Source organism: Phaseolus vulgaris, chromosome 8 (genome assembly GCF_000499845.2).
Source record: "Phaseolus vulgaris cultivar G19833 chromosome 8, P. vulgaris v2.0, whole genome shotgun sequence".
Classification (NCBI taxonomy): Eukaryota; Viridiplantae; Streptophyta; class Magnoliopsida; order Fabales; family Fabaceae; genus Phaseolus; species Phaseolus vulgaris.
The window spans coordinates 8,432,194-8,457,991 of record NC_023752.2 but is presented as its reverse complement, the minus strand read 5'-3'; the positions used below and the strand labels follow the sequence as shown (position 1 = coordinate 8,457,991).

The 25,798-nt window shown below is 31.8% G+C and overlaps 2 protein-coding genes across 3 annotated transcripts; one reads left to right on the top strand and one right to left on the bottom strand.

The window, feature by feature from the left end:
- Positions 1-538: 538 nt before the first annotated feature.
- On the bottom strand, positions 539-7,749 carry LOC137824282 (beta-ketoacyl-[acyl-carrier-protein] synthase III A, chloroplastic). Its single transcript, XM_068629856.1, has 8 exons — positions 7,297-7,749; positions 6,941-7,089; positions 2,458-2,594; positions 2,095-2,200; positions 1,895-2,013; positions 1,523-1,587; positions 1,218-1,440; positions 539-1,118 (listed from the first exon to the last, which is right to left on the bottom strand). Exons 1-8 carry the CDS (start codon positions 7,452-7,454, stop codon positions 897-899), a joined length of 1,179 nt encoding a protein of 392 aa, XP_068485957.1. The 5' UTR covers positions 7,455-7,749; the 3' UTR covers positions 539-896.
- Positions 7,750-18,854: 11,105 nt separating this feature from the next.
- On the top strand, positions 18,855-22,521 carry LOC137826191 (WEB family protein At2g38370-like). 2 transcript variants are annotated; one of them, XM_068632076.1, is made up of 2 exons: positions 18,855-19,472; positions 20,783-22,521. In XM_068632076.1, the coding sequence occupies exons 1-2, from the start codon at positions 19,272-19,274 to the stop codon at positions 22,271-22,273; spliced, it is 1,692 nt and encodes a 563-aa protein (XP_068488177.1). In that variant the 5' UTR covers positions 18,855-19,271; the 3' UTR covers positions 22,274-22,521. The 2 variants fall into 2 exon arrangements, with proteins under 2 accessions (XP_068488177.1, XP_068488176.1); XM_068632075.1 differs by having other exon boundaries at positions 18,858-19,472; positions 20,780-22,521.
- Positions 22,522-25,798: the final 3,277 nt, after the last annotated feature.

Genomic DNA, 25,798 nt, shown 5'->3' with positions numbered 1-25,798 from the left:
AAGTGATTTTTGACTTCTGGATTTTCTTATCCAAAAGTGATTTATGTGCTGCGGATGGCTTCGTCCGAAAGGTTGTGTGTATACTTCCACATCCCCATATCCAGAACACATTTAACTCTTCTGAATATGTACATCCAGAATGCAAAACTCTATTCCAGATGATGATATCCGTAAGCCATTTTCCTTCTACAGACATGGGCGTCCGAAAGCTTCAATTGCAAATGTTAAAAAAGACAAGGGCAGAATGAAGTTTTAAAAAGAGTTTGTCAGGTGCAGGAAGCAATTGATTGGGTGCAGGAAGTAATTGCCGTTTATTTGTATTCCATATTCAGAAAGCATTTATTATTGTTTTGAATTTACTCTTGTCAACATGGTTATACTATCTGGTGTATATAGTCTGGATTTCCCATAGCTTTAACCAAGATGAATGAACTACAAGATCATGTTTTTGGAAAAAAAAGTGTTTTTAAAATTGATGAAATAATGTTGAAATCAGAAAAAACTGTAAAGAAACTACAGATAATAGTTGACAAGGATGTTTAAAGTATACGCAAGCATACACTTGGCATGCTGCATTTTAATTACAAGTACCATTGAGAAACATAAAATAGTGAGCCTCGTTTAGAATAAATCTGAATGACAAATACATGCCTAAAAGAAAAATTGGTACTTGAGAAAAAAAAGTACACCAAGGAGAAAGTGAAGTGAAGACAATAAATTGAAGAGAAAAAGAAAGGGACAAGTTCAGGGAGTGTTGGATGTTAATGATATGTATCCTCAGGTAAATTCCCCAAAACCCATTTTCTACAAATGTGTAAGAATGTGGAGCATTTGGATAGCTGCACTTGCAACTGAACTTCTTCTCTATTTGGAAGTCTGGTGTGAAAGAAAAGCATTCAGCCCCAACGAACAATTGCTGAACCCCATGTCAGACCGGCGCCGAAGCCGGCAGTTGCAATAGTCTGGCCTGCCTTAACCTTACCACTTCGAACTGCTTCATCTAAAGCCAAGGGAATGGAAGCTGCACTTGTGTTACCATAGTTAGCCAAATTTGATATCACCCTTTCTGAGGGGAGTTCTAACCGAGTGGCAACTGCATCAATAATCCTCTGGTTTGCCTGCACTTATTATCAAGTAAGGCACCCTAAGTGAATGTAACATCACAAAATTAATCTTACCACTTAGCAAAAGTGATTATATAGATAATTTCAGCGTACCTGATGGAGAAGTAGCCAATCGATGCTAGAAGCAGGGAGACCAGCTTTTTCAAGGGCAGATTCAATTGACTGTGGTACACATCTCACAGCAAAGCGAAAGACTTCTTTGCCGTTCATTTGAATGCATGAATATGAGGATGGCTTCGGAGGAAAGCCAAACACAGAACCGTTTGATTCCAATGCATTACCTGACTCGTTTTCTCTAATGCCAGCATTCAAGTGCCTACTCCAAGGAAGAGTCTGTGCTTAGTTACATAGCTTATAGGAAGACAAAAACTCTTTTGAGTAATGTGAGAAGCACAAACCTTTGACCATTGCCATCACTATGCAAATCAAAACCTAATAAACCATCTTCTTCACTGTTGCAGCCCTGCAATGCAATGATGGTACCAGAGCAAAGGCGTCAATTTATATCCCTTAACTATAAATGACTTCTTCATGAATAAAAAGTATCAGTTCATTGTCCTTCTTAAGAAACAATAAAATCTAGAGAGGATTTAGGACGGAAGACTTCTTTTCAGAAAATTATCTGATATTATATTTGCAATTTTGAACTTTAAATAAAGATAAGACAAACATAACCAACAAAGCTAAGTGTAATAGTCAAGAAACAAGATACAAATTTCTAACTGACATTTGCCACAATGTTCAAAAATGCCAGGAAGATATATAATTACCTGTACCAATACAGCACCAGCAGCATCCCCAAAAAGAATACAAGTCCCTCTGTCAGTCCAATCAACATATCGTGAAAGAGCGTCTGCTCCAATAACTAGAACATTATTAAATCCACCTCCTGCATTTACACAATAAAGAGCAATGGTTATTTTCACCATATTTAGGAATTATTAAGCCAATAAAAACAACCAATTCATACCCCTAATGTGACAAGCAGCTGATATTAAACCCAAGACAAATCCACTACATGCAGCTGTAATGTCATAAGACAATGGATTTCTTTTGCAGCCAAGTTGTTTTGAAATCTGCAAGTTGTAAAGACAATAAAATTATTGGAAATTTCATAAATGAAAAGAGATACCCAATCTTGGAGAGACAAGAGTGCAATAATATACTATAATCCTTTCTGGAGCAATTTTGCAGCATCATAATTGCTCAAATATGCCACTAATCCTTAACATGTGGCTATGTATACACACACACACACAGAGATTACAAGGAAAGGGTAAAGACGACAGCAGAATTGAGAATTATTCTCAACACAATACATCTTAACCCGTACCTGTGGAGCACTACCAAAAAGATCCTCTGGTGTTGATGTGCACAGCAATATTAGGTCAAGATCATCAGAGTCTACCTTTGCCATCTCAAGTGCTTTCCTAGCTGCCTCTACTGCTAAAGTTGTCAAGTTATCTTTGCCTGCAAACACAGCATCAAGCAACAGAAAGCAAGCACATCACTATACTATAAAACTTCCAAAACCAAACAAGTTTCGACAGGATTATCTTTTGAAAACAAGAATTGGGTTTATACAGAAGGCAAAGCAACATAAATTGAAGCTTCACCCTCTTGAGATGCTAAACTTTGCCTTGCCAATTTATCATAAAGAGACTAAGTTGAGATCAGCAGCGTAATCAAATCAAACTCTAACCAATGTACTGTACCTATCATCTGTTTCTAGCAACTATACTAGAATGAAAGATGGGACTAATGCCACTGCCATTTGCCAGTGACTAGCCTAAATTGCATGTGGCATGGTGAAGGCATATGAGACAAAAATAAAAGCACATAAAAGAAAACCTCTTGAGTCACATCTCATCTTCATGCTTCAACAGTTCAACCAATATCAGAAATGCCTAATAATAACTATAATGTAAAGTTCCCCCAAGTACAAAAAGTATGACACTTTCACTTGTATTTAGCATCCCTTTCCTTTTCTCTCCCTCGTCTATCTGATCCCAACCAATCATTTTACTTCAAAACTTTCTCTTCAGTCAAAAGCACCTTGGATCACAACCACTCATACAAAAGGTGGCTCGGGCACTGTTTTCAGATGAATACTTAAAAAGGGCAAGTTGATTGCCATTACACGTGTTGTTTCCCAGTAAAAAGCCTCAAAAAGAGCTGCAGATTCTTGGAGGATTAAAGTCGCCATTTCTGATGACCCTTTTTGGTTACAACGTGGAAATTGCTGTATGAGTATATGCCAAATAGAAGCTTGCAGGAGTCCCTATTTGAACTGGTACTGGAGAATAGAAGGAAGTAAAGAATTATGTAGTAAAAACTATGTTATAGGGTGGACAGGAGTCATATTTGTCCACCAAACACTGATTGGGATGTTAGAAAGAACAGTGTTCATGAGAAAATAGCGACATAAAATTCAAGTCCTAATGATAAAAGACCATGATGCTATTGCACCCCAATATAAGACATACTTAGTGCAAGAAAGTCTTGAAAATGCTCCATTTTTTAGTTGGATACAAGTTTGAAACTTTGCAGACATAAAAGAATGGAGAGGAGGGTTGATATGAAGAAGGCTGGGTAATGGCAAGGGTGGATAGTTGGTTGAGAATGGAATCAACTTTTTCTGAAAGGTCTGTCTGATTGATTTCGGGTAAGATTTTCACAGTTTCTTCCTAATGAGGAGAACAAGTGTCGTCTGCCCTCACCAAATTGAGATGAACACAGAAAACAATCCTTGGTTTCAAGGACAAGGAACCTCTAAAAACAGAATTGAAATCTACTGATATTTTCTCTGCCCCTTCATTTCTGTTCAAGGCGTATATATGGGTTCAATACATCAAGCATTGCCCGTAAAAGGAGGAACAGAATAACAGAATACACATGCGGCAAAACAAATATAACAAACTAAGAATCATAAAAAATTTAATCTCTATAACATATGGGCCTGACTATGGTTCTCTTGGGTCTGTTTTCAACTTCAATCCCAACACTTCAGTAAGTTCTTCAATATTGGCGACAACCATCTCTCTATCAAGGGTGATAATGAGAGTGATCAAGATGGGGAGTTCAGCTTCAGAAGAGACTGGACAAAGAAGCACTTATTCCATCAAAAAGGGAGAGGAGAAGTAGAGATTTTTTCAGCCACAAGCTCGGCAGCACAACTAGCATGAGAGGAACACTGAGTTATGTCGCACCAGAATATGATGGGAGATATGTATAGTTTTGGAGTTTTATTTCTTATAATTGTGTGTAATGGTCCACGTCATTGTGTCAGGCACGAGACTAAAACATGTTTTTGCATCACACATGATACTAGAGAAAGCTAACTTAATAAGTTGGTATACACACTAGGTTCAAGCTGGCAACATTATAGAACTAGAGAATGAGCTTGAAAGAAGATTACAAGAAGGATAAAGCGAGCATTTTTATGAATTTGGAATTCACTTGCTTCTAGAGCTGCAGCTAGATATTGGGGATATTGTTAAGATGGAGATGGACCTTCCACCATATCCATTTAGTTCTCCCATTCTCCATCTTCCATGTATACAGCAAATCAAGGAAGAAAAGATAAGGGCATGGCAGATAGAATTGTAATGATGAAGGTTTCTTCATAAGTCCTCCGCTCACCGTGTTAGATCAGGTAGGATGAATGCACTATGGGATGGATCACTCGGATATGTTTGTATTTGGTGCCTGAATACACTTGTATTGTTAGATTTATGTTGAATACATACAGATAAGTTATTTGTGGTTTTCTACAATAGAAATTGCATTAAAATGATTTGATGACTCAATTTCCACTAATTTCGTCAGAGTGGTTAGTACTAGACTGCCTCCCCTTATGGCACATGGTTGCGGCTGAGCTGTGTATATGATGGTTACGGGTTAGCTTAACTCTTTATCGTGATGGATAAGGGGAAAAGGGTATCTCTTAGTTGCAGTTAGTTTTTAAGAGGCTAAGTTGTTTGGTAGACTTGCCTGGACATCTTGACAAAAATGTATTCTTAAGCTGTAGCTTATCAGAGATGGACTGACCTTGTTTATTTGTTTTCCATATTCAGAAAGCATTTACTTTTGTTGTGATTTTTACTCTTGTCAACATAGGTGTCCTAGTTGGTAAATTTTAGAAGCAATAGTTCATTTGAATCAAGATTCTAATATCCATGATCCACCAAAGATTTAACCAGTTCCTATTGATGAAAGAACTAGAAGATTGTTGAGGCTGGAGGCCAAGCATAATTTCTGTTTTCTTTTTAAATAATAGTTCCTTCTAAGAAGGTAGACTTTAAACCTAATTCATCTTACAAAACCAACTTGTGAGGTGGTACTATAATTTAGTCATATCTCTATTCAAAGTAGGATCTCCAACACACACTCTCATGCCGAGGATAGAACTTTTTGAGCATGAGACTAGATGTATGTGGATTGTCCAGTAATAGTCCAATAGCGAGTAGCATGATAGACCCCAACAAACCTCACTAGGATAGGTTCTGATACTATCTTAGAAAATGAACTTTAAATCTAACTCAACCCTAACTTCAATGCCATCTTATCAATGAGGACAATACAGCCCAACATAAACCAAATTTAATTAAAGGTTCAATAAGGACCCATTTCACATCGCAATCTTTTAAATGTTCAGGAACCATCTAACATCAAACCGATATCTCCCCTAGCCCCCACAAAGACACAGGACAACATGAAGGGTGGACCCCTTCTGAATATTGTAATTAGCAAGGTCCTCCCATCCTCCAAATGCTTCCTTGCAAAGATCAACCTTTGTTGGTCCGGTGGGATGCCCTCCTTGTACTAAATTTTCAACTTCACATTGTCAATGGTTTCAGAGCTCTCCACCTCAAGGGTAATGGTCTTACCCGTAAGAGTCTTAACCACAACAGTCTAAACGATAATCTACATTCCTCCCGTGAGACGGAGGACAAGGTAAAGGGTAGACTCCTTCTGAATGTTATAGTCAACAAGGGTCTTCCCACCCTCAAGTTGTTTCCCAATGAAGATCTACCTATGCTAGTTCGGGGAAATACCCTCCTTATCCTGGATCTTGGCCTTGACGTTGTTTGGAATTGAACTATATTATTCCATTAATAAGATGGTATCCTAGCAAGGGTTAAGTTAAGCTTAAAAATCATTTTCTATGACTATGAAATCAGCAGTTTATGAAACGCCAGTTGTGACAAGTGGACAAAACAGTTCCATTGCACCACATCACTTTGAATTTGATGGCCATAAAGCAACTAGACACAGATTCATTGCAACACTGATCTGTCTGATATAGGAAATCAACAACTAAGCTGGTTTTTCCAACACCTAATAAATGGTATGAAATTGGCTGACGTTAAAAGGCTAGGTGTTTATAATTGATTTGTCGCAAATTAATGGAGCACATAAGTCACAATAAAAGACGAAAGTGATTGGAGCAGCACCATTAACTCCCCTGCCCTCACCCCCAAAGCTGTGTTTGTTCTACTCCTCAGTAAAAGTATGACTCATAACATCGTTGACACAATTCTCTTTTCCATGATTTTGCATGACATACGATTGAAGTATTGAAATCCCTAGACTTCCCATTTCAATCATTAGATAAAAACACAAGCAACTACAATAAAGTATTGAACACGGTTGTTTAAAGTACAAGCAAGCACACACCTGGCATGCTGCATTTTCAATTGCAAGCAAAGCAGGCAGTGTAATCTAATCAAATCCTAACCACTGTACCTACCTATCCGTTCATAGCACTAGAATGAAACATTGGACTAATCACTAACGCATTGGCAATGACTAACCTGAAAGAACCCGTCGTCTACGAATCCCGGTTCGAACAGATATCCATTCATCAGAAGTATCCACAATTTGCGAAAGCTCATCATTAGAAATCTCAAGAGCTGGCACAGCAGAGCCACATCCAACTAACTTGCACCCTTTGCTGACAAGCCTGCACACTTCAATTATACGAATGATAGGAAAAACAAACAAAAAAATTATTGTGATCCCAAACAGCATTAACAAACCTAGAACTAGAACCAACGTTTCAAAGTCAAAAATGGTGCTAGCCTCAACAGATGGCAAAGAAAACCGAGTTGGGTGTGATTCAAAATCGAAACTTTAACAGAAATAGATCAAGCAGAGGGTAAAAAGCGACCTGGGTATGGAAGATTTGGAAGTAGCATGTTTGTCAGCTCCTTCGATATTTCCAAAGCAAACGACTTTGGCGGAGAATCCAATGGCAGTAGCGAAAGGCCGAACCTTGACTCTGAAGTGGGGAACCGAAGGCGTGAAGAACCCAGATGCATTCGCCATTTACAAGAAGACGAAGAAGAAGCAAGTATATGTGTGGAACACCAACAAGAGAATATGCGTGATTAAATGTGTTGAGATTATGGCTTCGTAGTATATAAATGAAGCGGTGGAGAAGAAGGAATAAATGAATGCATCGCAGAGAAAGAGAGGGGCCAACAATGATCTTCGGCAGCGAGCGATTAAGGATGGGATTTGAGGAAACTCCAATGTTGTTTCTCTATTTTTGACGGTAACTCCAATGCTCTTATTCTCCTATTGTCTGCCAATTTTATTTTCACATCTAAGAATTTCTGCTACTATCTTTTCATCAATTATATTATAATTATAATATTATCAGTCACATGAAATAAAATTAAATAAAATAAAAAAAGTCATCACAATTATCATCCAAATGAAACTCACTGAAAGTTTTAAGTTTTTTCAATAACTATGATACTCATACCAATTTTTTTATCAATTTGCTTGATAATTATATCATCAGGTTATGGTTATGCAGTATTATGAAGTTTTCTAATTTGATTTTAGTTCACAAATCTTTTAGAAATTTAACGTTGCATAAAACTTATATATTTTAATTTATCTTATGTTATGGTTGCTCTTACATAAATAGATTATTTTCACCCCAATAAATATATATTTATTATGGAGATAAAATCAGAAGAAGAAAAAAAGTACTGAAAAGAAAAGAATAGTTGTATTGGCATATCCTAAAGTTGGAGCTTTACATTAACGGGAACCAACTAAGATGGCAACTAATTAATGAAAATTAAACTGACCGAATTATTGGTGAGTGAGACTTTGAAATTAAAGTTTAGTTAAATATTAAGAAAATAAAAAAGGACAAGAAGTTGGTGAATTATAAGACATTAGGTAGGTTAAAAACTGAAGAAATTTGAAAAACCCAAAAATTGTTGAATGGTGTAAATTAGGTGAATTAAGTCACAATTGAATCGAATGTTTGAGTTACGTTCTTAAATAGAAAGGGTTGTGTCTGGACTATCAATTATAGTTTTTGACTTAGTGACAAGCGTTCAATCAAATAATTGGTATTAAGGATTTTTTTTTTTATATATGAAAGTTTTTATGTTAGTTATCATTATGCAACTTGACATCTCAGTTAGGTTGACACCTCAACTAACAACAATCATCTGTCATCACATGAAAAAAAAGTATTATAAAAAAAATAATAAATAAACAAAATACAAAAATATGGGGGGATTATACCAAAACTCGTATGTTAAAAAAACGATACATAGGTAGACTATACTTATTCATAAAGAATTATAAGAATAGAGTAGATGAAAGTCTATTATACCAATAAAATGATTCTTTATGAATAAATTCTAAATTAACCAACTTATTAGCACATGCATTCCCTTCACGAAAAATATGAGTAACTCTAAACCTAATTGTCCCTAAGGACGAATATTGAACTCACAAGGAATAGTCGAATTCTCAAGTATAAAATTCACTAAATAGAAAACAATAAGTAAAAGTTTGTTGGATGTTTGTTGTGTATGAGATTGCAAGAATGTAAATAAAGCAAATTAAAGAGTTGTTTGATTTTATTGGGAAAATTGATATTCGGGTTCATCCTTCTCACTCTTTTGTATTTTGAAAAACATGTAATATTCTATCTTTGATTGATATTGATGCTCATATAATCGATTCTTTGCATATAAAATTATTAAGATAGTCTCCTAAATATCGATTATTCGCATATTTATAAAAACTCCTTATTGTTACAAGCAGATGTTTATAGCAATTAACATTTCAAATTCATTCCTAGCATTCAAATATGTTAAGCATTATCATTTAGGTCAGATGCTTAAAAGTACTTTTCAGTCAAATCTAAGGATCAAAATCATGATAAAACAAGCATTAAGAATAAAATGACAATACCAATCATCAATCAAGAACAAACTATTATGTTTAAATATCACCTCAATGAGTTTGAACATATTACTCACAATCCCAAATGATAGAATTAGCCACTCATGTTGGCCATTACAAGCATGGAAAGCAAGAAAATAAAATTCATGATGTTTCTCCTTGACAATTGTCTCCTCTAGGGTTTTATATCTCCTTTTATTCTCCCAATGATGTTTAGGGTTATGCCTCACGCCTTATATTTAACTTAATTGGCCTTGGGCTATGTGACTTCACGCCTAGGCGAGTTACAACTTGCTTGGACGAGTTGGACGAGAAAAAGCCCAACCTCTCTGGAGTGATCTCGCGTGGGTGAGATTGGACTCGCTTGGGTGAGTTCCTCTGGAGTGCTTCTAGCTCAAGCAAGTTTGGGTGAGTTTTTTAGCATTCCAGCTTTTCCTTTTCATATTGTCTATTCTCCTTTAGCCATTTCATCTACATTTTCCCATAGAATCCTGAAATTAACATAAATTTGGGAATAAATCATTCTTATTCATATTATAATCACAAAATATGTAAAAATGTTTGAATTCATAAATTATGGGTTAAATTATAGTTATTTTATCAATAAATATTCATAAGTGATTGTCTTTTAATATGAAATATTACTGAAATATGACACTTATCGCATACTAAGGAGACAATATGCTCATTTTATAACATGAAAAGTAACGACTAAAGTAAATTCTCCCATATGTAAGACTTCTTTTCTCACATTCTACCACTTGAAGATTTTGATGAAATTAATCAAATTTTCACACCATACTTTATTATTTACCATCATGTTGCTTATTTTCCTGACAGGTCATAGTAAGATAAAACCCACATAAATTTATCAATGTTAACCGACTTTGTCATAACATCTGCTAGTTTTCATTGGTGTTGAATCTTTTGTATATCCACACTCCTACTACTTCTCGGAAAAAAATGGTAGTGCGTACATTTGTGCTTTGTCCCGGAATGAAAGGCATAATTCTTTGCATTGTGCAAGACACTCTAACGGTCATAATATACAACAAGTTTTTGTTGCTTATGCCCAAGTTCCTCCATTAATCAATCTTTGAATCCAAGTAGCTTCCTTGTAAACACATAACCAATAGTAGATCTCATGTTATCAAGATCACATGTAAAATCATAACTAGCATAGCCTTTATAGACTAATTCTAATCTTCTGAAACATAATGCAACACCTAAGGTTCCTTTGATGTATCTATGGATCCTCTTAATAACACTCAAATGCCTTCCACCTGAATTTTCCATGGATATACTAGCAAATCCCACTGCTTGTGCAATGTCTGATATTGTACAAATCATAACATACATAAGGTTTACCACTATTAATGCATATGGTACTCGAGACATATCCATCCTTTATGCTTCATTGCTAGGACTCATACTTGAGAATAACTTACAATGGGTAGAAAATGGGGTTTAATTTGTCTTATAATCTTGGATTTTGAAGCTCCACAATATTTTTAGTAAGTAATTCTTTTGAGAAAGCCAGATCTTCCTATCTTTTCTGTCTCGATGAATTTGCATCCCTAAAATCTTAGTTGTTGGTCATAATCCTTCATATCGAACTCCCTAGCCAATTGTGCCTTCAATTCTAGGATTCGAGCTTTCTTGGGGCCTACACCAACATGTCATCCACATACAATAATAAGATGATAAAATCATTCTCATCAAACCTATTGTAATAAGTATAATGGTTTGAACTTAGTCTGTTGTAACCAAGGCTACTAATAAAGGAATCAAATCTCTTGTATCCACACCTAGGCGCCTATTTTAGAATGTATAGAGATTTGGTCAACCTATAAACCAAGTTTTCTTGTTTTTTAAAGCCTTCTAGTTTGAGAATATATATTTCCTCTTCAAGTTCTCCATTAAGAAAATTAGTTTTTACATTTGATTGCTCAATATGCAAATCAAATGCAGCACACGAGGATAAAACAACTCTAATTGTTGTCAATCTAATAATTAGAGAGATTATCTCATCATTGAAGTTAATGTCTTCTTTCTAACCAATGGATTTATTACCTTTTGGAACTTCAAAGATCTTCTAGGTCTTGTTTTTGTCAAGGGCTTCTACTTCTTCTTGCATCATTGTCATCCACAATGAAGCATCTAAACCACTCACAACGTCTTGGAAAGTTGAAGGCTATCTTTCTTCATTTAGAAGACAATATACATCATGTTTTTTCGTAACATATTGTGAGTGCTAAGATGCTTTAACATTTTCTCATGTTCATGCCCTCCATTATTGACTTCATTTGGCTCTTGTTCTTCATGCTCCTGGTCTAACTCAAAAGAATTATTCGAAAGTTTTTTCTCTATCAGTACTATTGTAGTTCCCTTTGTAAAGTTGTCATTTGTCTGGTTATTTTGCAATTCATTTTCTACAAAAACTACATCCCTTCTAATAACAACCTTGTGCAGAGTTGGATTCCACAAACGATACCATTTCACATTATCAGCATAGTCCAAGAATATACATTTCCTAGATTTTGGATTCAACTTTCTTATTTTTTAGAGTTGTACATCATGTATACAAGACAACCAAATACATGTAAGGAAGAATAATCAGTCGGTCTACCATTTCAAATCTCCATTATCTTTAAACCTATTGTTGATGGTGATTGATTTATCACATGACAAACGGTTTTAACTATTTTTGCCTAGAAAGACTTAGCCACTCCGGTTGTACTCAACATAGCTCTTATTTTATCCAACAAAGTTTTGTTCTACACAATTCTGTTGAGGTGTATGTGGAACAAAAAAATTTCTCATAATACCCTCTAGCTTGCACAATGCTAAAAAAACTTCATCTACATATTCTCCTCCATTATTTGTCCTCAAGCACTTAATTATTTTCCCAATTTCAAGTTCTACTCATGTTTTGATTTTCCTAAATAATGAAAACACATTTAACTTTCTCTTTATCGTTTACACCAACAATCTTCTAGAGTAATCATTAATGAATGATACAAAATATTTTGCTCCTCCGAGGGATAATACGATGATTCCCACACATCAAAGTGAATCAAGTCTAATATGTATTTGCTTTTGGTAGTCACTCTGGCAAACTTTAATCTATGTTGTTTGTTTATCACACAATGCTCACATAAAGGTAAATCAACCTCTTTCACCCTGGGTAAGAGATTACCTTTCGCAAGAATTTCCAGACCTTGCTTTGAGATATGACAAAGTCTACGACGCCACATCATTAATATTTCTTCTTAAATTATTGATGCAATTTTTGCATTCGCTTCTTCCTATGCATCTCCCAAAAACACATACAAAATTGCATGATCTTCTTTACTTTCATTATTACTAGATTCCCGCTCACCATCTTTAAGATTTCACCTTTAGTATGGATAATACACCCGAGGTTATCTAATTGTCCAATAGACAATAAATTCTTCTTCAAGTTCTTTACATGTCGCACCCCTTGAATTGTACGAATAGTACCATCATACATTTTTGTTTTGATAGTATCGACTCCAGCTATCTCTAAGGAATGATAATTTCCCATGAAGATTGATCCATCTGAGATAGGTTCACACGTGCAAAACTAATCTTGATGTGAAGTCATGTACCAAGTTGCACCTAAATCAACTATCCATTTATGCTTTGCTCACCAAAATATCTTTGTCTTCTAAGGTACTTGCAACACAACCTTGTCAGGTTGATGCTTCAAAGTTCTTTCCTCCATTCTTCCTATGCGAATAATATTTCTTTACATTTCCTCTCTTGCCATGCGTCTTACTTTGAAGCTTTGATCTACCATGAGCTTGACTCCCACTAGAGCCACATTCTATTGATCTACCTCTCATCATCATCAAAGCCTTCGCTTACTTTGAACTTTCCATTCTTTCTACATTCCTTTTTTTGCTATTCTTCTTAAAGAATAACTCTGCAACATTCTCAAAGTGTAAGTGCCAATCAATATTGTTATTTTTTATATTGATGATGAGTTGATCAGACGAATCAAGTAAACTCTGAAGTAGAAGCTTCACATGTTCATTTTAAATTATGTTGATATTTTCCATTGAAAGTTGGTCAAATAACGTATTTTGATTGTTGATGTGGTTCATCATTGATGTAAATTCACTCATTCAAAGAGTATAAAGTTTCTTTTTCAAGAATATTCTTGTGTGAAGTGACTTAACCTCGTACAATTTGATGAGAGTGTTCCAGATCTTCTTCACAATAGTTTTCTCCACAATGTTGGCTAAAACCACATTTGTCATTGCTAATTAAGTGCAAATTTACTATAGAATTCTCATTAATTTATTTCCATATTTGATCCGTTATGTCTAGAGATTTGTCTTCAATTACATCTGCATAATTGTCCTTTCTCAAAATATCCTTCATCTTCAATTTCCGCAATGAGAAATTATTCTTATTGAAGTTTTGTATCTCAGTTTGTTGTCATGGCTTTAAAACCGACTTAAGTACTTCTCATTTTGAATAGTACTATCTACTAGAACAAATATTATAGACCGTGAATCAATACACTAGTTTAGTTCATAGGAAAAAAAGGTGGATCACCAATAGACACACTTAAATATCAAGTTTCTCCTTGTCAACACTTTTCTATACTTGCACTTTCACACTACCACACTCTATATCCAGTAATAAAAATAACTTCATTTTTTATGTGAAAGGTCATACTAGTTGTAATCATAGACCATACTCGATTTTTTCTATAGTACTATTCTAGTGAGAATAACAATAAAATACAATTAGGAACCAGACTTTGATACCATTGTTGGGTACCGAAGTAACACCATAAGAACTCATAACTAAAATAAAAGATGAAAAGAGTAATAAAACAAATAATAGACAATAATGTAATTTACTTACAAAAAGAAAATTACAGTACCTTTCTCTTTAACTCCAAGGAGAAAACAATGACACCTTCTCCTGAAAATAGGAAAAACAACTACAAGAAGAATCTTAAAGGAGAAATTAATTTCCTCTCTTAATTTTTCTCTCAAGCATAGAAGCAACATGAAAGTAAATGAAGAGATTTTGGTATGTCCTACTAAGGAAACATTGTGCGTCTTTTATAACATGAAAAATAAGCACCAAAGTAAAAAAATTCCAATGTGAAACTTGTTTTCTCGTAAGTCAAGTCATAATCAAAGAATTTGATTCCAAGTGAGACAATTACTAATTAAGGAGAAAATTGTTGCAAGGTGCATCAATTGTCCCGTGGCGTAGGCCAGATGGACCAAGTCACAATCATTTTGTTTAGTTAATTAAGTTTTCTATTATGTTGATATGTAGTATGTTACAATTGTAATTAGTTTAAATATAAATGGGAATGTCTAACTTATTGAGAGTTGAATTAATGTGCCAGTGTAATTCATGTTGATCATAATTATTTCTTTTCTATTTGAGTGTGTGCTCTAAATTCTTTATAGTCACATTTGTTTGTTCTTGTATATGTTCATCAAGAAGGTTTTTTGAGATCATCTTTATTTCTTGTAGTCTCCTTGTCTTTCCTTACTTGTTATTTTGTGTTCACTAGACCACCCAGTATTTAACGTGTTTATGTTCGTGAACTTACCTAATAAATTGTATTATAGTTTTAGTTCTTCATGCAATTTCGCTTTACATTTCATGTGTAGATCTACTTCTTCAATATTTTTTATTTGAAATTCTTATACGGTAAATCACACAAGAAAACCACTAAATAGCAACAAAATTTAGAGACAAAAATGACTAAATTAGATACTATTTTAAAAACTAAAAAATTATTGGTATCTAAAGTGATTTCTATTATTAATAAAAATTTATAAAATGATTTCTAAATTGGTATCTAAATTAGCTACCATAGTTTTAACTACTAATATTTTAGTTTATAAAAGACTAATAGAGACTAATTTAGAATATGAAGTAGTAAGTAACTAAAACATTGGTAGCTAATGGTTAGATACTAATTTAGAAACTATTTATAATTTTTTATTAATAATATAAACTACTTTAGATACTATTAATTTTTTTAGTTTATAAAATGGCCTCTATTTTAGTTAAATAGTAACTAATTATTTTTGTGTATAAAATTAGTTTTTATTTAAAGTTTTTCTTAGAATGAAAACATGTAAGAAGTATAAAAAATTTTAAGAGGATATAAATATATTGTATCCTTATTTTCTCATGTTTCTAAAGGCACAAAATGTTAATGATATCTAGGTTATATTATTCTTCCATTGATTTTTCGTCCAAAACTATGAAAAAGTAAATTTTCTTCCATTTAGATTTGGTGTCACTATTTCATGTAATTAAGTTTTTTTTTATTCAATTATGAATTGTTTTGATTGAATAATTGAACAAATTATGTAACTTTATAATGTCAGTTGTAATTGGAAAACTCCTTTAAATTACAAACTATCAAAATAAATAATTATTTTTATTTTAATAATTACTTTTATACATAAGATAGGGTAAACACATTTAATTATTGTTAAAATTCTTTTCCTTAGTGCAATTAGTTGAATTACTCAAATTCAAGTAATTAATATTGTAATCAAGATAAAGTTATTTTGATTATCCTATTAAGACTTGGATAATTGTGATGGATTAATTATTTTTGTAGTTTAATTTTCCAATTTATAAATTATATTTGAATAATCCAAATAACATACAAGTTCACACGTAAATAATTTTATTTATCACTTTTGTTATTTGTGTTTGTCACTTTGTCATAATAAACCTATAATCAACACAACTATTTAGAACATATTTGGTAACAATGTGAGTTATACTATGAAAAATTTGTTGAAACAATAAATATTTATTTTTGTAATCATTTTACTATATTTTTTATTTTTATTTTGACTGGACTCTTGTTACCAATTACTTCATCCATCCAATAAAATTTGTTGCAGTGAGAAGTGACTGTAAAAATGTATTATGAATTTAGTATTTTGAGATCATTTTTGGATTTGAGTTTCTGTAACACTTTTTTATAAAAGTTTTTTAAACAATTTTTTGGAATATGTTTTCAGATTTTTGTTTTCTAAAATCCTTTTTAATATGTTTACTAGAATGAGATTTTAGTTTCTCAATCTGAAATTTCATTTTTGTAACATAAAAAATTTATTCTAGATTTCTGAAATGTATTTTTAATTTTAAATTTCCAATTTTGAATTTTTAAAAATTAATTAGATGCAGTTTAGAATTGATTGGGTACAAATGTAAAAAATGTGGGATTCCATAAACTCATGTTATTATAAACTCACACGAAAGTACAAACAAGTCAATTTCACTTTTTTTTTTCGTTCGTATCTTTTTTTTCTAAAATTTATTAAGAAATTTGCCCAAATATATCCACAATCAATTACAATAATTACACATTATTCACTGAGGAAAAAAAGTTAATGTGCAGCTATTTTGTTCTTTTAGATATAATCAATAATACTTAGGGAAGTTTGTTTCAATTAACACAATTATATCATCACGAATCATATATCTAGGCTAAAAATATTATACTTGGCAATATTATTCTTATAAACATGTTTAATTGATGTTGAATAATTATACATAATTAAAAATTTATGTCACTACAAGTTGAAAAGTTAAATTGAAAAAATGTAAAAAAAAAAAGTGAAGATAAAATATTATTGTATTCCTATCTTTCTCCATTATGAGTTATAGTTGAGCTTGATAAATTAATTTGAGGACTCAAATTAGTTAATTATATTTATATACTTAAAATTTAATATTAATAAAATTATATTAATTTGTACTTGTAAATACACTAATGTCAAAAAAAAATGTTCAATATAGGCCATAATCTCTTAACTACTAAATCAGAACTTTAGTAGAAAGGACTAGTAACAAAGACTCTTTCCGTAAAATTTTACAAAAATAAACAAATTTTATATTTTCTTTCATTGGATATAAAATCAAATTGAAATTAAATGAAGTGAAATAATAGCTAACATTATTATTCTCCTCCTAAGAATTATTTGATCCATCAACTATTCCGTTTAGGAAAATTAAACAAATTGTATTAGAATTTACATCATATTATATCTCTATTTCTAATTTAAATACAAATTTAAGTTTTTCCTTTACCAATTTAGAGTTCTCAATTTTTTAATAATTAAGTATTTTTTCTAATTAATTCTAGTTTGTAATGGTGTTTACAAAAGGAACGCACAATATTAACGATGGAAACCAATTTTTTATTTTTTTTTTAAAATGAACTAAAACAGTGTCTTTTTAGACAACAACAAAAGCAAATTGTAATTCATCGTCAAAGCAATGAACATAATAAGCCTAAGAATTGTTGTAGAAAAATAATGCTTTTAATCAATTTACCCAACTACAATTTTAACAAAAAGATATTTTTCAAAACTTACGAACCAATTTACCCAACTAAGTTTAATTGGACAAATTACATTAACTAAGATTAAATCTAAAAAAATGCAAATTTTCTCCAACATCTAGTTTATATTTTGATAAAGTCAATATCACCATAAATCATTCGTTCATGTTTTGGTTTGAGAAAAAAAAAGAATACCAAATCCGAATACACATTTATCAATTAATAGATACCAATTAAATAAAAACAAAAACCATCACTCACCAAACTGAATTCTTGTGGACTAATTAACTCCAAATATATTTAATTAAAACAACAATGTTTCTTAAATATAGGCTCAACTAAAAAAAATGAAAAAAAGTCAACTTTTAGAATTGCCACTCAGCGTTGACTACAACAATTTGAATACCAATTTTTAATTTAACAATGAAAGCAGCGTAGTCTAATTTTGAAAAGCACGGAAGCTTTAAAAAGTTGCAACGTCAAAATTTTCAAAATCAAATTCAACTAAAAAGTAAACATGCAGTTCTATGTTAGTTACCGTTCAACTCTTCAACTGTTCAGTTCTATGTTTGTACTAAATTTAGATTAATATAAATATTGGATGTGATAATTATTTTAATTTAACTTCATTATCAAGAGAATCAAATACATATCTATAGGTTGACTAATATTAAGTCAATTTACATATTTATATTTATCACTTCTAATTAATAAATATTAAATACTAACTTTAGTATTCAAAAATCTACTAACATTATCCCATAAAAACCAATAACTAAAATTTATTAAGTGTTGACACCACCGAAAAGATAAAGAATACTAATGACATAGAATAAGAGATCCAATAAAAAAGCAATTATAAATGGTATCATATTTAAATTTAAATTTAAATAATAAATAATTTCTTTATAATTAATAATTCCTTTATAATTTTACTACAAATAAATAAGAAGTGATCGTGTGGTAAAAATAAAAAGTTGAATTGAATAAAATAAATAAATAATAAATAAAATAATATAATTAACCCAAGATATTCCTATCGAGTGAAAAGTTATATTAATGAGAACAGTTATGTCAACGGCTAGATTTTTGTTAGTAAGTATAAATAACATGAACACACAAATATAACAATGTTTCAATGTGCACTAATTTAAAATAAATATGTTTTTTTTATGTATTATATTCATTTAAATTTAAAGTAGTGAGTAAAGAAAGTTACCGTTTTGTCTCAATAATCAAATCACCCATTGCTGTTATGGGTATTTTGGGAAATTCAATGTGAAACGTTCACTTGAACTTTTTTTCTGATTTTCTCCCTCACACTCTGATTCACCTGTCCGTTCCCAAGCACTTGACCGCGACACGACAACATCTTGTGTACTAAAACGCAACACAAACACTAAACTTAGTTTCTTGTCGCTTTCCTTCTACCTCTGTTTTACACTTTGTGTTCTTTTGTCGCGTGCTACAAATTCTAGCAAGGACGAACGAGGGTGTGTTTGTGCTGCTTTGCTTTTGCTTGTTTCCGTTTGTTTGTGCTGGTGGCCATGGAAATGAGAGGTGCTGACGTGGCCGAAACGACTACGAATCAAGGTGAACAGAGTTCGGAGAAGAAGAGTTTCAGAACGGAGGTTGATACTTCAGCACCCTTTGAATCGGTGAAGGATGCGGTCACAATGTTTGGGGGTATTGGTTACTGGAAACCCCTTCACAGTAAGATTATTACGTGTGTGCCTTCTCATTCTGAGGTACTCCCTCCCTCTCTCTCTCTCTCTCTCTCTCTCTCTCTCTCTCTCTCTCTAATTGAGTTGCGGCATTGCTACGTATAACACCACACTAGCTGAAATGCTGCCATTTCGTTGTTTTGGTTTGCTCCTCCCCCTTTTCAGTGGAAAAGGGGGTATCTTTGTGGATGAAATTTTGATGGGTGTCTCTGTTGTTTTACTTGTGTGGAGTGGGAGAAATGGGGTTCTTTTGTTTTTTGTTTGTTGTTCGTGTGGTAAGTCGTGATATGTTCGGTGTATGGACCCATTTGTGCTGTTTCTTTATTGTATGATGTCGAAAAATTTGTTTTTGTTGTGATTATAGGTTGTTTCTCTGCTGTCCAAAGAGTTAGGGACTCTTTCAAGATTAAGGTTTCAAATTGTGGTCGCAGTCTATTTTTGTTGTGTCTTGGTATTGCAGGAAATTGGGCTACAATTGTGGTCGGAAACTTAAAAAACCTTGACATTGCGGCCAAAATTGTGGCTGTGGACTGCTTTTTAAAACCTTGTTCAAGGTTTAGAAATATTTAGAGACTCTTTCAAGGTTTTAAAAATGATTTGTAGTTGCAGCTGCTATTGTGGCACAATTTCAAGGCTTTCTGGGGTCTCTGGTTATAAATGTAGCTGCATTAGGTTTATTTGTTTTTAGTTTTCGGTAATGTCATGGATTGGGACAAAACCATGACTGTAATTGCAATTTAGCACCTTGGAGTTACGGTTTAGTTCCGAGTGAGGGGAGGAACTGGAAAAATAAAAGCATAATGTTTTTTGGAAGAAAAGTCATAATTGGAGGGGAGGGATTTAGGGTCCTCATTTTCCCTTCCCTCTCTCCTTCCTTGTTATATTTCTGTTGTATGAGGATTGGATCCCATGAATGAACTGTAGTTTAAGTCATTTGTGGAGAATGCTGTCAAAATCTACGAAAAAAAGGATAAAAAGGCTATCTTTGTATTAATTTCTTGATTGGTAAATTGTAATAAAACTCTTGGTGTTTTATGGACAAAATTTAAATACATCAAGTGCTTCTGGTGTTGTTGGCCAATTAGGATTGAAGTTTCACTTCAGTAACTTGTGTTGATGTTTAACCTAAACCTTTATTATGCGGATTACTAAATTGAAACTTCTATTTTGATCAGAGAACACCAAGAGCACTTACGGATTTGTATCTGCATTTTGTCCTTGGCATTATACTTACTTTATTTGTTAATATTGCATTTTGCATTAAATTTCCTTTTCCAGTATTTGGTTGAACTAAATTGTAAGTTTCTCCTTATCCCCCCTTCTTTGGTTAGCAGCAGCACACAGTAGAGCTCAGTGCTGAAAAGTTGGAGGAGCAGGCTTCGGTATTGGAGAAAGAACTGATCTTGAAAGAAAGGGAAACTCTTGATGTGTTGAAAGAATTGGAAAGTACCAAAAAGCTTGTTGAAGAATTGAAATCAAAGATACAGAAGGAACAGTCTAAAGTGAATTTGAATCTTCAGCTTGGCGAGTGTGATAGAAAATCAGTTGTTGAAGAGAATGAAGAAAAGGAAAACCAAATGAGTCAATTGAATGTTCTTCAACCTTCCAACCAAGGTTTTGCTGCTCAACTTTCATCTACACCGGGTTTAATACTACAGGAATTGAAGCAGGCCAAGTTGAATTTAACCAGAACTACTATTGACCTGGCTGATGTCCGGACTTCTGTTGAATCGCTTAATAAGAAGTTAGAGAAGGAAAGAATCTCACTTGAGAAAACACGCGAGAGGTTAGCTCAAAATACTTCTAAAATATCTTCTCTCGAGGAAGAGCTAAACAATACCAGATTAAGGCTTCAAATAGCAAAAGGGACTGAAATTAAAGATGCTTCAGATGATCCTTCAGTTATTACTACAGAGCTCCAGCGATTGAGTTCTGAGGCTGAGAATTTCAAAATAATGGGAGAATCTGCAAAAGCAGAAGTTATGAGAACCATGTCTGAGATTGAACAGACCAAAACCATGATAAGAACTGCTGAAATCAGATTGGTTGCAGCCAGAAAAATGAAAGAAGCTGCTAGAGCTGCAGAAGCTTTTGCCCTTGCAGAAATTAACGCATTATCTAATCATGAGAGCGAGAGTTTACCTGGAAATCAGATTACTCTTTCATTTGAAGAGTATACCGCTCTGACATGCAAAGCCCAAGATGCAGAGGAACAATCTAGGAAGAGAGTTGCAAATGCAATGCTTGAAGTTGATGAAACAAATTTGTCAAACATGGACATTTTGAAAAGGGTAGAAGAAGCTACAGAGGAAGTTAAAACCAGCAAGAAGGCCCTTGAAGAAGCTCTGGAAAGGGTAGAAGCTGCAAATAGAGACAAGGTAGCGGTTGAAGAGGCTTTAAGGAATTGGCGCTCTGAGGGTCACAAAAGACGTTCTATACAAAACTCCACCAAGTTCAAAAACTCTTGTTCATCTCATCATTGGAGAGATCCTCGGTTACTCGATGTCAATGGATTGCATCTGGTAAACGATGATGCCAAGCCCGTTCTAAAGTCAACCCTATCAATAGGACAAATACTTAGCAGGAAGCTGCTTCAACCACAAGGGTTTGAAGCCGGAGAAAAAATCTCAATGCAACAGAATGTGTCTCTGGGTCAGATGCTTGGTAAACAAAACACTGATCCACCAATTGATAGACAAGTTGAGAAAGGAACTGGCCATAAGTTGTTTTCTACCAAGAGAAATAATAAATTTGGATTTGCGCGATTCTCTCATATTTTGTCAAAACAGAAGAAGAATAAGAAGCCAACCCTGAATTTGAGGTGATAGATTGTTTGAACAATTTGCTCAATCTGGCAGTGCCAAAAGCTAGAGTCTAGTTGCATCTTTTATCAGTCCTTGTCTGATTGATTCTCTTCTTCTGCTTGCTTGAATAGAATATTGTATTTTAACAGTATTTAACTATTTTTTAAGGTTGCAATCCCTGCTTGTATCATGTATATGCACTTCTATTGTTATGCTAGTTGTAGAGATGATTCATATGAATTCATAACCTCTAGTATTATGGTGTTATAGTTTTCATTTGCCTAATGTTTTTACTACTATATTTATACGCACTTCTACACAAGCTGACATTGGTTAGCAGCAGCTGCTTACAATGGATACTTACGTATCATATTACAAAATAGATTTTAAACCTAACTCAATCTTATAAAACCGGTTCATGAGGTTAGGTCCAACATAAACACTCGTCACTTATATACAATGAAATGTCTTCATCTCTAGTCGATGTGGAATCCCGATAGCGGGTGTCACGGGTGGTCCGATAGCGGGTGGCCTGATAAGCCCAACAAATACTCGTTAGGATATGTTTGAAATAGCTTTGATACCATATTACGAAGTAAACTTTAAGCCTAACTTAACCCCATAAAATCGGCTCATAGGGTTGAGGTTTGCACCCCATTTATATAGAATGAAATGTCTTCATCTCTAGTCTATGTGGATCTCCAACACATCATTCTCACAATAATGTATTTGATTGAAAAACGAAACGAAAGTAAAGATGGTGAAATGGCTAGTGCTATTAGAATATGCTTTACTTTGAGATTTTTCATATTTAGAATGAAAAAGTAATAATAAGGGAGAAATAACGTTTTCAATTATTTGGTTTTGCATTACGTACCCTATAGCTCAAGATGAGGTCACTTTGAATAAATTGTTTGGCCAGTTTGCAAAGGTTTCAATGGATAAATACCCTAAAATTTAGACGTCAATAATTTATTTTATTTATTACGTTTGTATTACGTCGTTTATAATTTGATGTTAAGTATAAATTAATTAATCTATTTACTTTTATATATTAATTAGTTTTTTTAATAATTTAATTATTTTGAATAATAATTTAAATATTCTAATATATGAAATTAATTGCGTTTAAATTTTGTTATTTCATTTCTAAATCAAATTTAAGAATCACAACTTTTTAAAATGATTTAAATGGATTATATTTGCATGAATACTTGAGTTTTATCCTCGTTTCCAATTCAATATATATATATATATATATATATATATATATATATATTAAATATTTATTTTTTTTTCAATTATTCTAACATTATTATTCACTATTTAAAGAGAATTTAAATATACTCTTTAAAAAAAGTATCTAAAGACTTATTAGTAATGTTTAATATAACATAATTTTATAAAGTTTTTTAGTCACATTAATCTAAACATAACATTAGTGAGGACTAGATATATAACGGTAAAAGCACGTAAACATTAGTGAACTGTAATATTATTTTAGTTCAAAATTATTGTCATATTGTCCCTTATTTAGTTATTTTTCTTTTTTAAGTTTTCGAACAGTAAATACTTATTTTCTAAATTTATTAGTTTTTTTTTAACTTTGTGATAAACAATATTTTTATTACTTTAATCTAATCTTTCCATTTTTTATTTTTTTTAATATTTTTTTATGTGATGATAAATTATTGTTGTTACATGATATGTCAGCATATCTGACATGTCAAGTTACATAGTATTATTTAACCTAAAAATTTTTATTTATAAAAAATTAAAATTTAGATTTAATAGACGTTAATACAATATAAAAGTAAAAGGAAATATTAATATCTTCTTAGAAGAATATGAAGCAAAACAAATAAATTGTAATAGACGTTCAATAAGTTTTGACTAATATATATACATGAAATAAAGTGTGGAAAATATTGTAAAACTTATTGTGGCTTTTACTGCCTAATTGATTTTGTATGTACACTTTTTAAAGTATTTGTTTAATTAGTATATATATAGTAGGGGGGGATTGTACATTAACGATTTTAAAACTTGTGTATTCATTTATTGATCATCATCAAGTCATTTAGGATATTTATCAAAGAAAATATCACATATAAAAATTAAATAAAAATATTTTATTTTCACTTTTTTCTGTTTTTAATTTTGAAATTAATTGAAGTCAAAATGAAAAAGATATTTTTATAATTAAAAATATTTTTATAATTGAAAGTATTAAAATTCATGCGTTGATTTATTCTATTTATGATTTACTTTTCAAAGTATAATATTAAAAAAATTGTAAATTAAAAAATAATTAAAGTTAAAAATAGTAGCTAGATGTAAAAATAAAAAAATCTCCCCATATTAGAGAAACTTCACATTTTACTTAGAATTGTTTATTTTTACTTCATATTGTTTGAAAAAAAAATATCATTATCTAAGCGTTATTCTTTAATGAATATTAAACAAGTCTTTTTGTAATCAATATTTTATTTCAACAATTAGGTAATGTGTTTTGAAACTGGATAGGTAATCTATATGTTATAGTTTAATGAATAGTTGAGAAGTCTTTATCATTATAATTAATGCATTTTGTTTTTAATATGAAAATAATTTACACACTGAATAATTGAGAAGTTTATAAAAAATATTTTAAGAAAATGTGAGCGGTTGTAATACTTAAAATATATATATATATATATATATATATATTAGATATTATAATTAGTATTCCATTAGAAAATGAGAGCATCATAATAGTTGAAAATTTTTAAAAGGTTAAAATTATCATCATTTTAAGATAGAGAGAGTAATTTTTTTATGCTGTTGTGGATTTTTTCTTGTTTATTATAAGTATGAATGTCACTTATGATATTATGTGACTTTTGTTTATCTAACCATAGAGGAATTAAATACAAATTTTCAGTACATAAATCATCCACAACATAATTGTAAAGTGTCTAACCATGACCCAATTTTTCTTATAAAAATATTTTATCAAACATATCTTAGATAACAAATTTGAAATTTATTAGCATGTGTTTATAAAAGATAATTAATTAATAATATCTTTAATGTGTGTGTTTTTTTATATATAAAACAGACCCTTAATTTCAAGCAATTTAATTATTTTTTTTAACTTGAATGAATTTAATTAATTTTTTTTTTCTGTAATGAAAATTTCTATTAACAAATTATTTAACTCTCAAATATAATTTTTTTAACATCTCACATTCTCTATCTTATACTTCATATAAATGTTTAGCATTACAAAAAATAGTTATTTATATAAAGAGTTTTCTATAATTTTAAACAGCTCAAAATTATTAACGGAATGAAAAATAATATTTATTAATAATCAGTTCATATATATAGTTAAGCAACTTTTGTTCTATCAGAACTAATAATAAAATTTGAACAATGTTTCTCATGTGTTGGTATATTATATTAGGCTAAAACTTTTCCATGGTATTTAAAAAAAAATGAGATTGGATCAAACCAAAAAAGAGTAACGAGTAAAGCATACGACAACAAACCCTTTGATTATGA

Excerpts from the sequence above, each read along its gene's own strand:
- LOC137824282 (XM_068629856.1), bottom strand. The coding sequence starts at position 7,454 with ATGGCGAATGCATCTGGGTTCTTCACGCCTTCGGTTCCCCACTTCAGA. Across the intron at positions 1,588-1,894 it reads CTGGTGCTGTATTGGTACAG|GGCTGCAACAGTGAAGAAGA; the intron begins GTAATTATATAT and ends ATTGCATTGCAG. Across the intron at positions 1,119-1,217 it reads ATTGGCTACTTCTCCATCAG|GCAAACCAGAGGATTATTGA; the intron begins GTACGCTGAAAT and ends TAATAAGTGCAG.
- LOC137826191 (XM_068632075.1), top strand. The coding sequence starts at position 19,272 with ATGGAAATGAGAGGTGCTGACGTGGCCGAAACGACTACGAATCAAGGT. Across the intron at positions 19,473-20,779 it reads GTGTGCCTTCTCATTCTGAG|CAGCAGCACACAGTAGAGCT; the intron begins GTACTCCCTCCC and ends TTCTTTGGTTAG.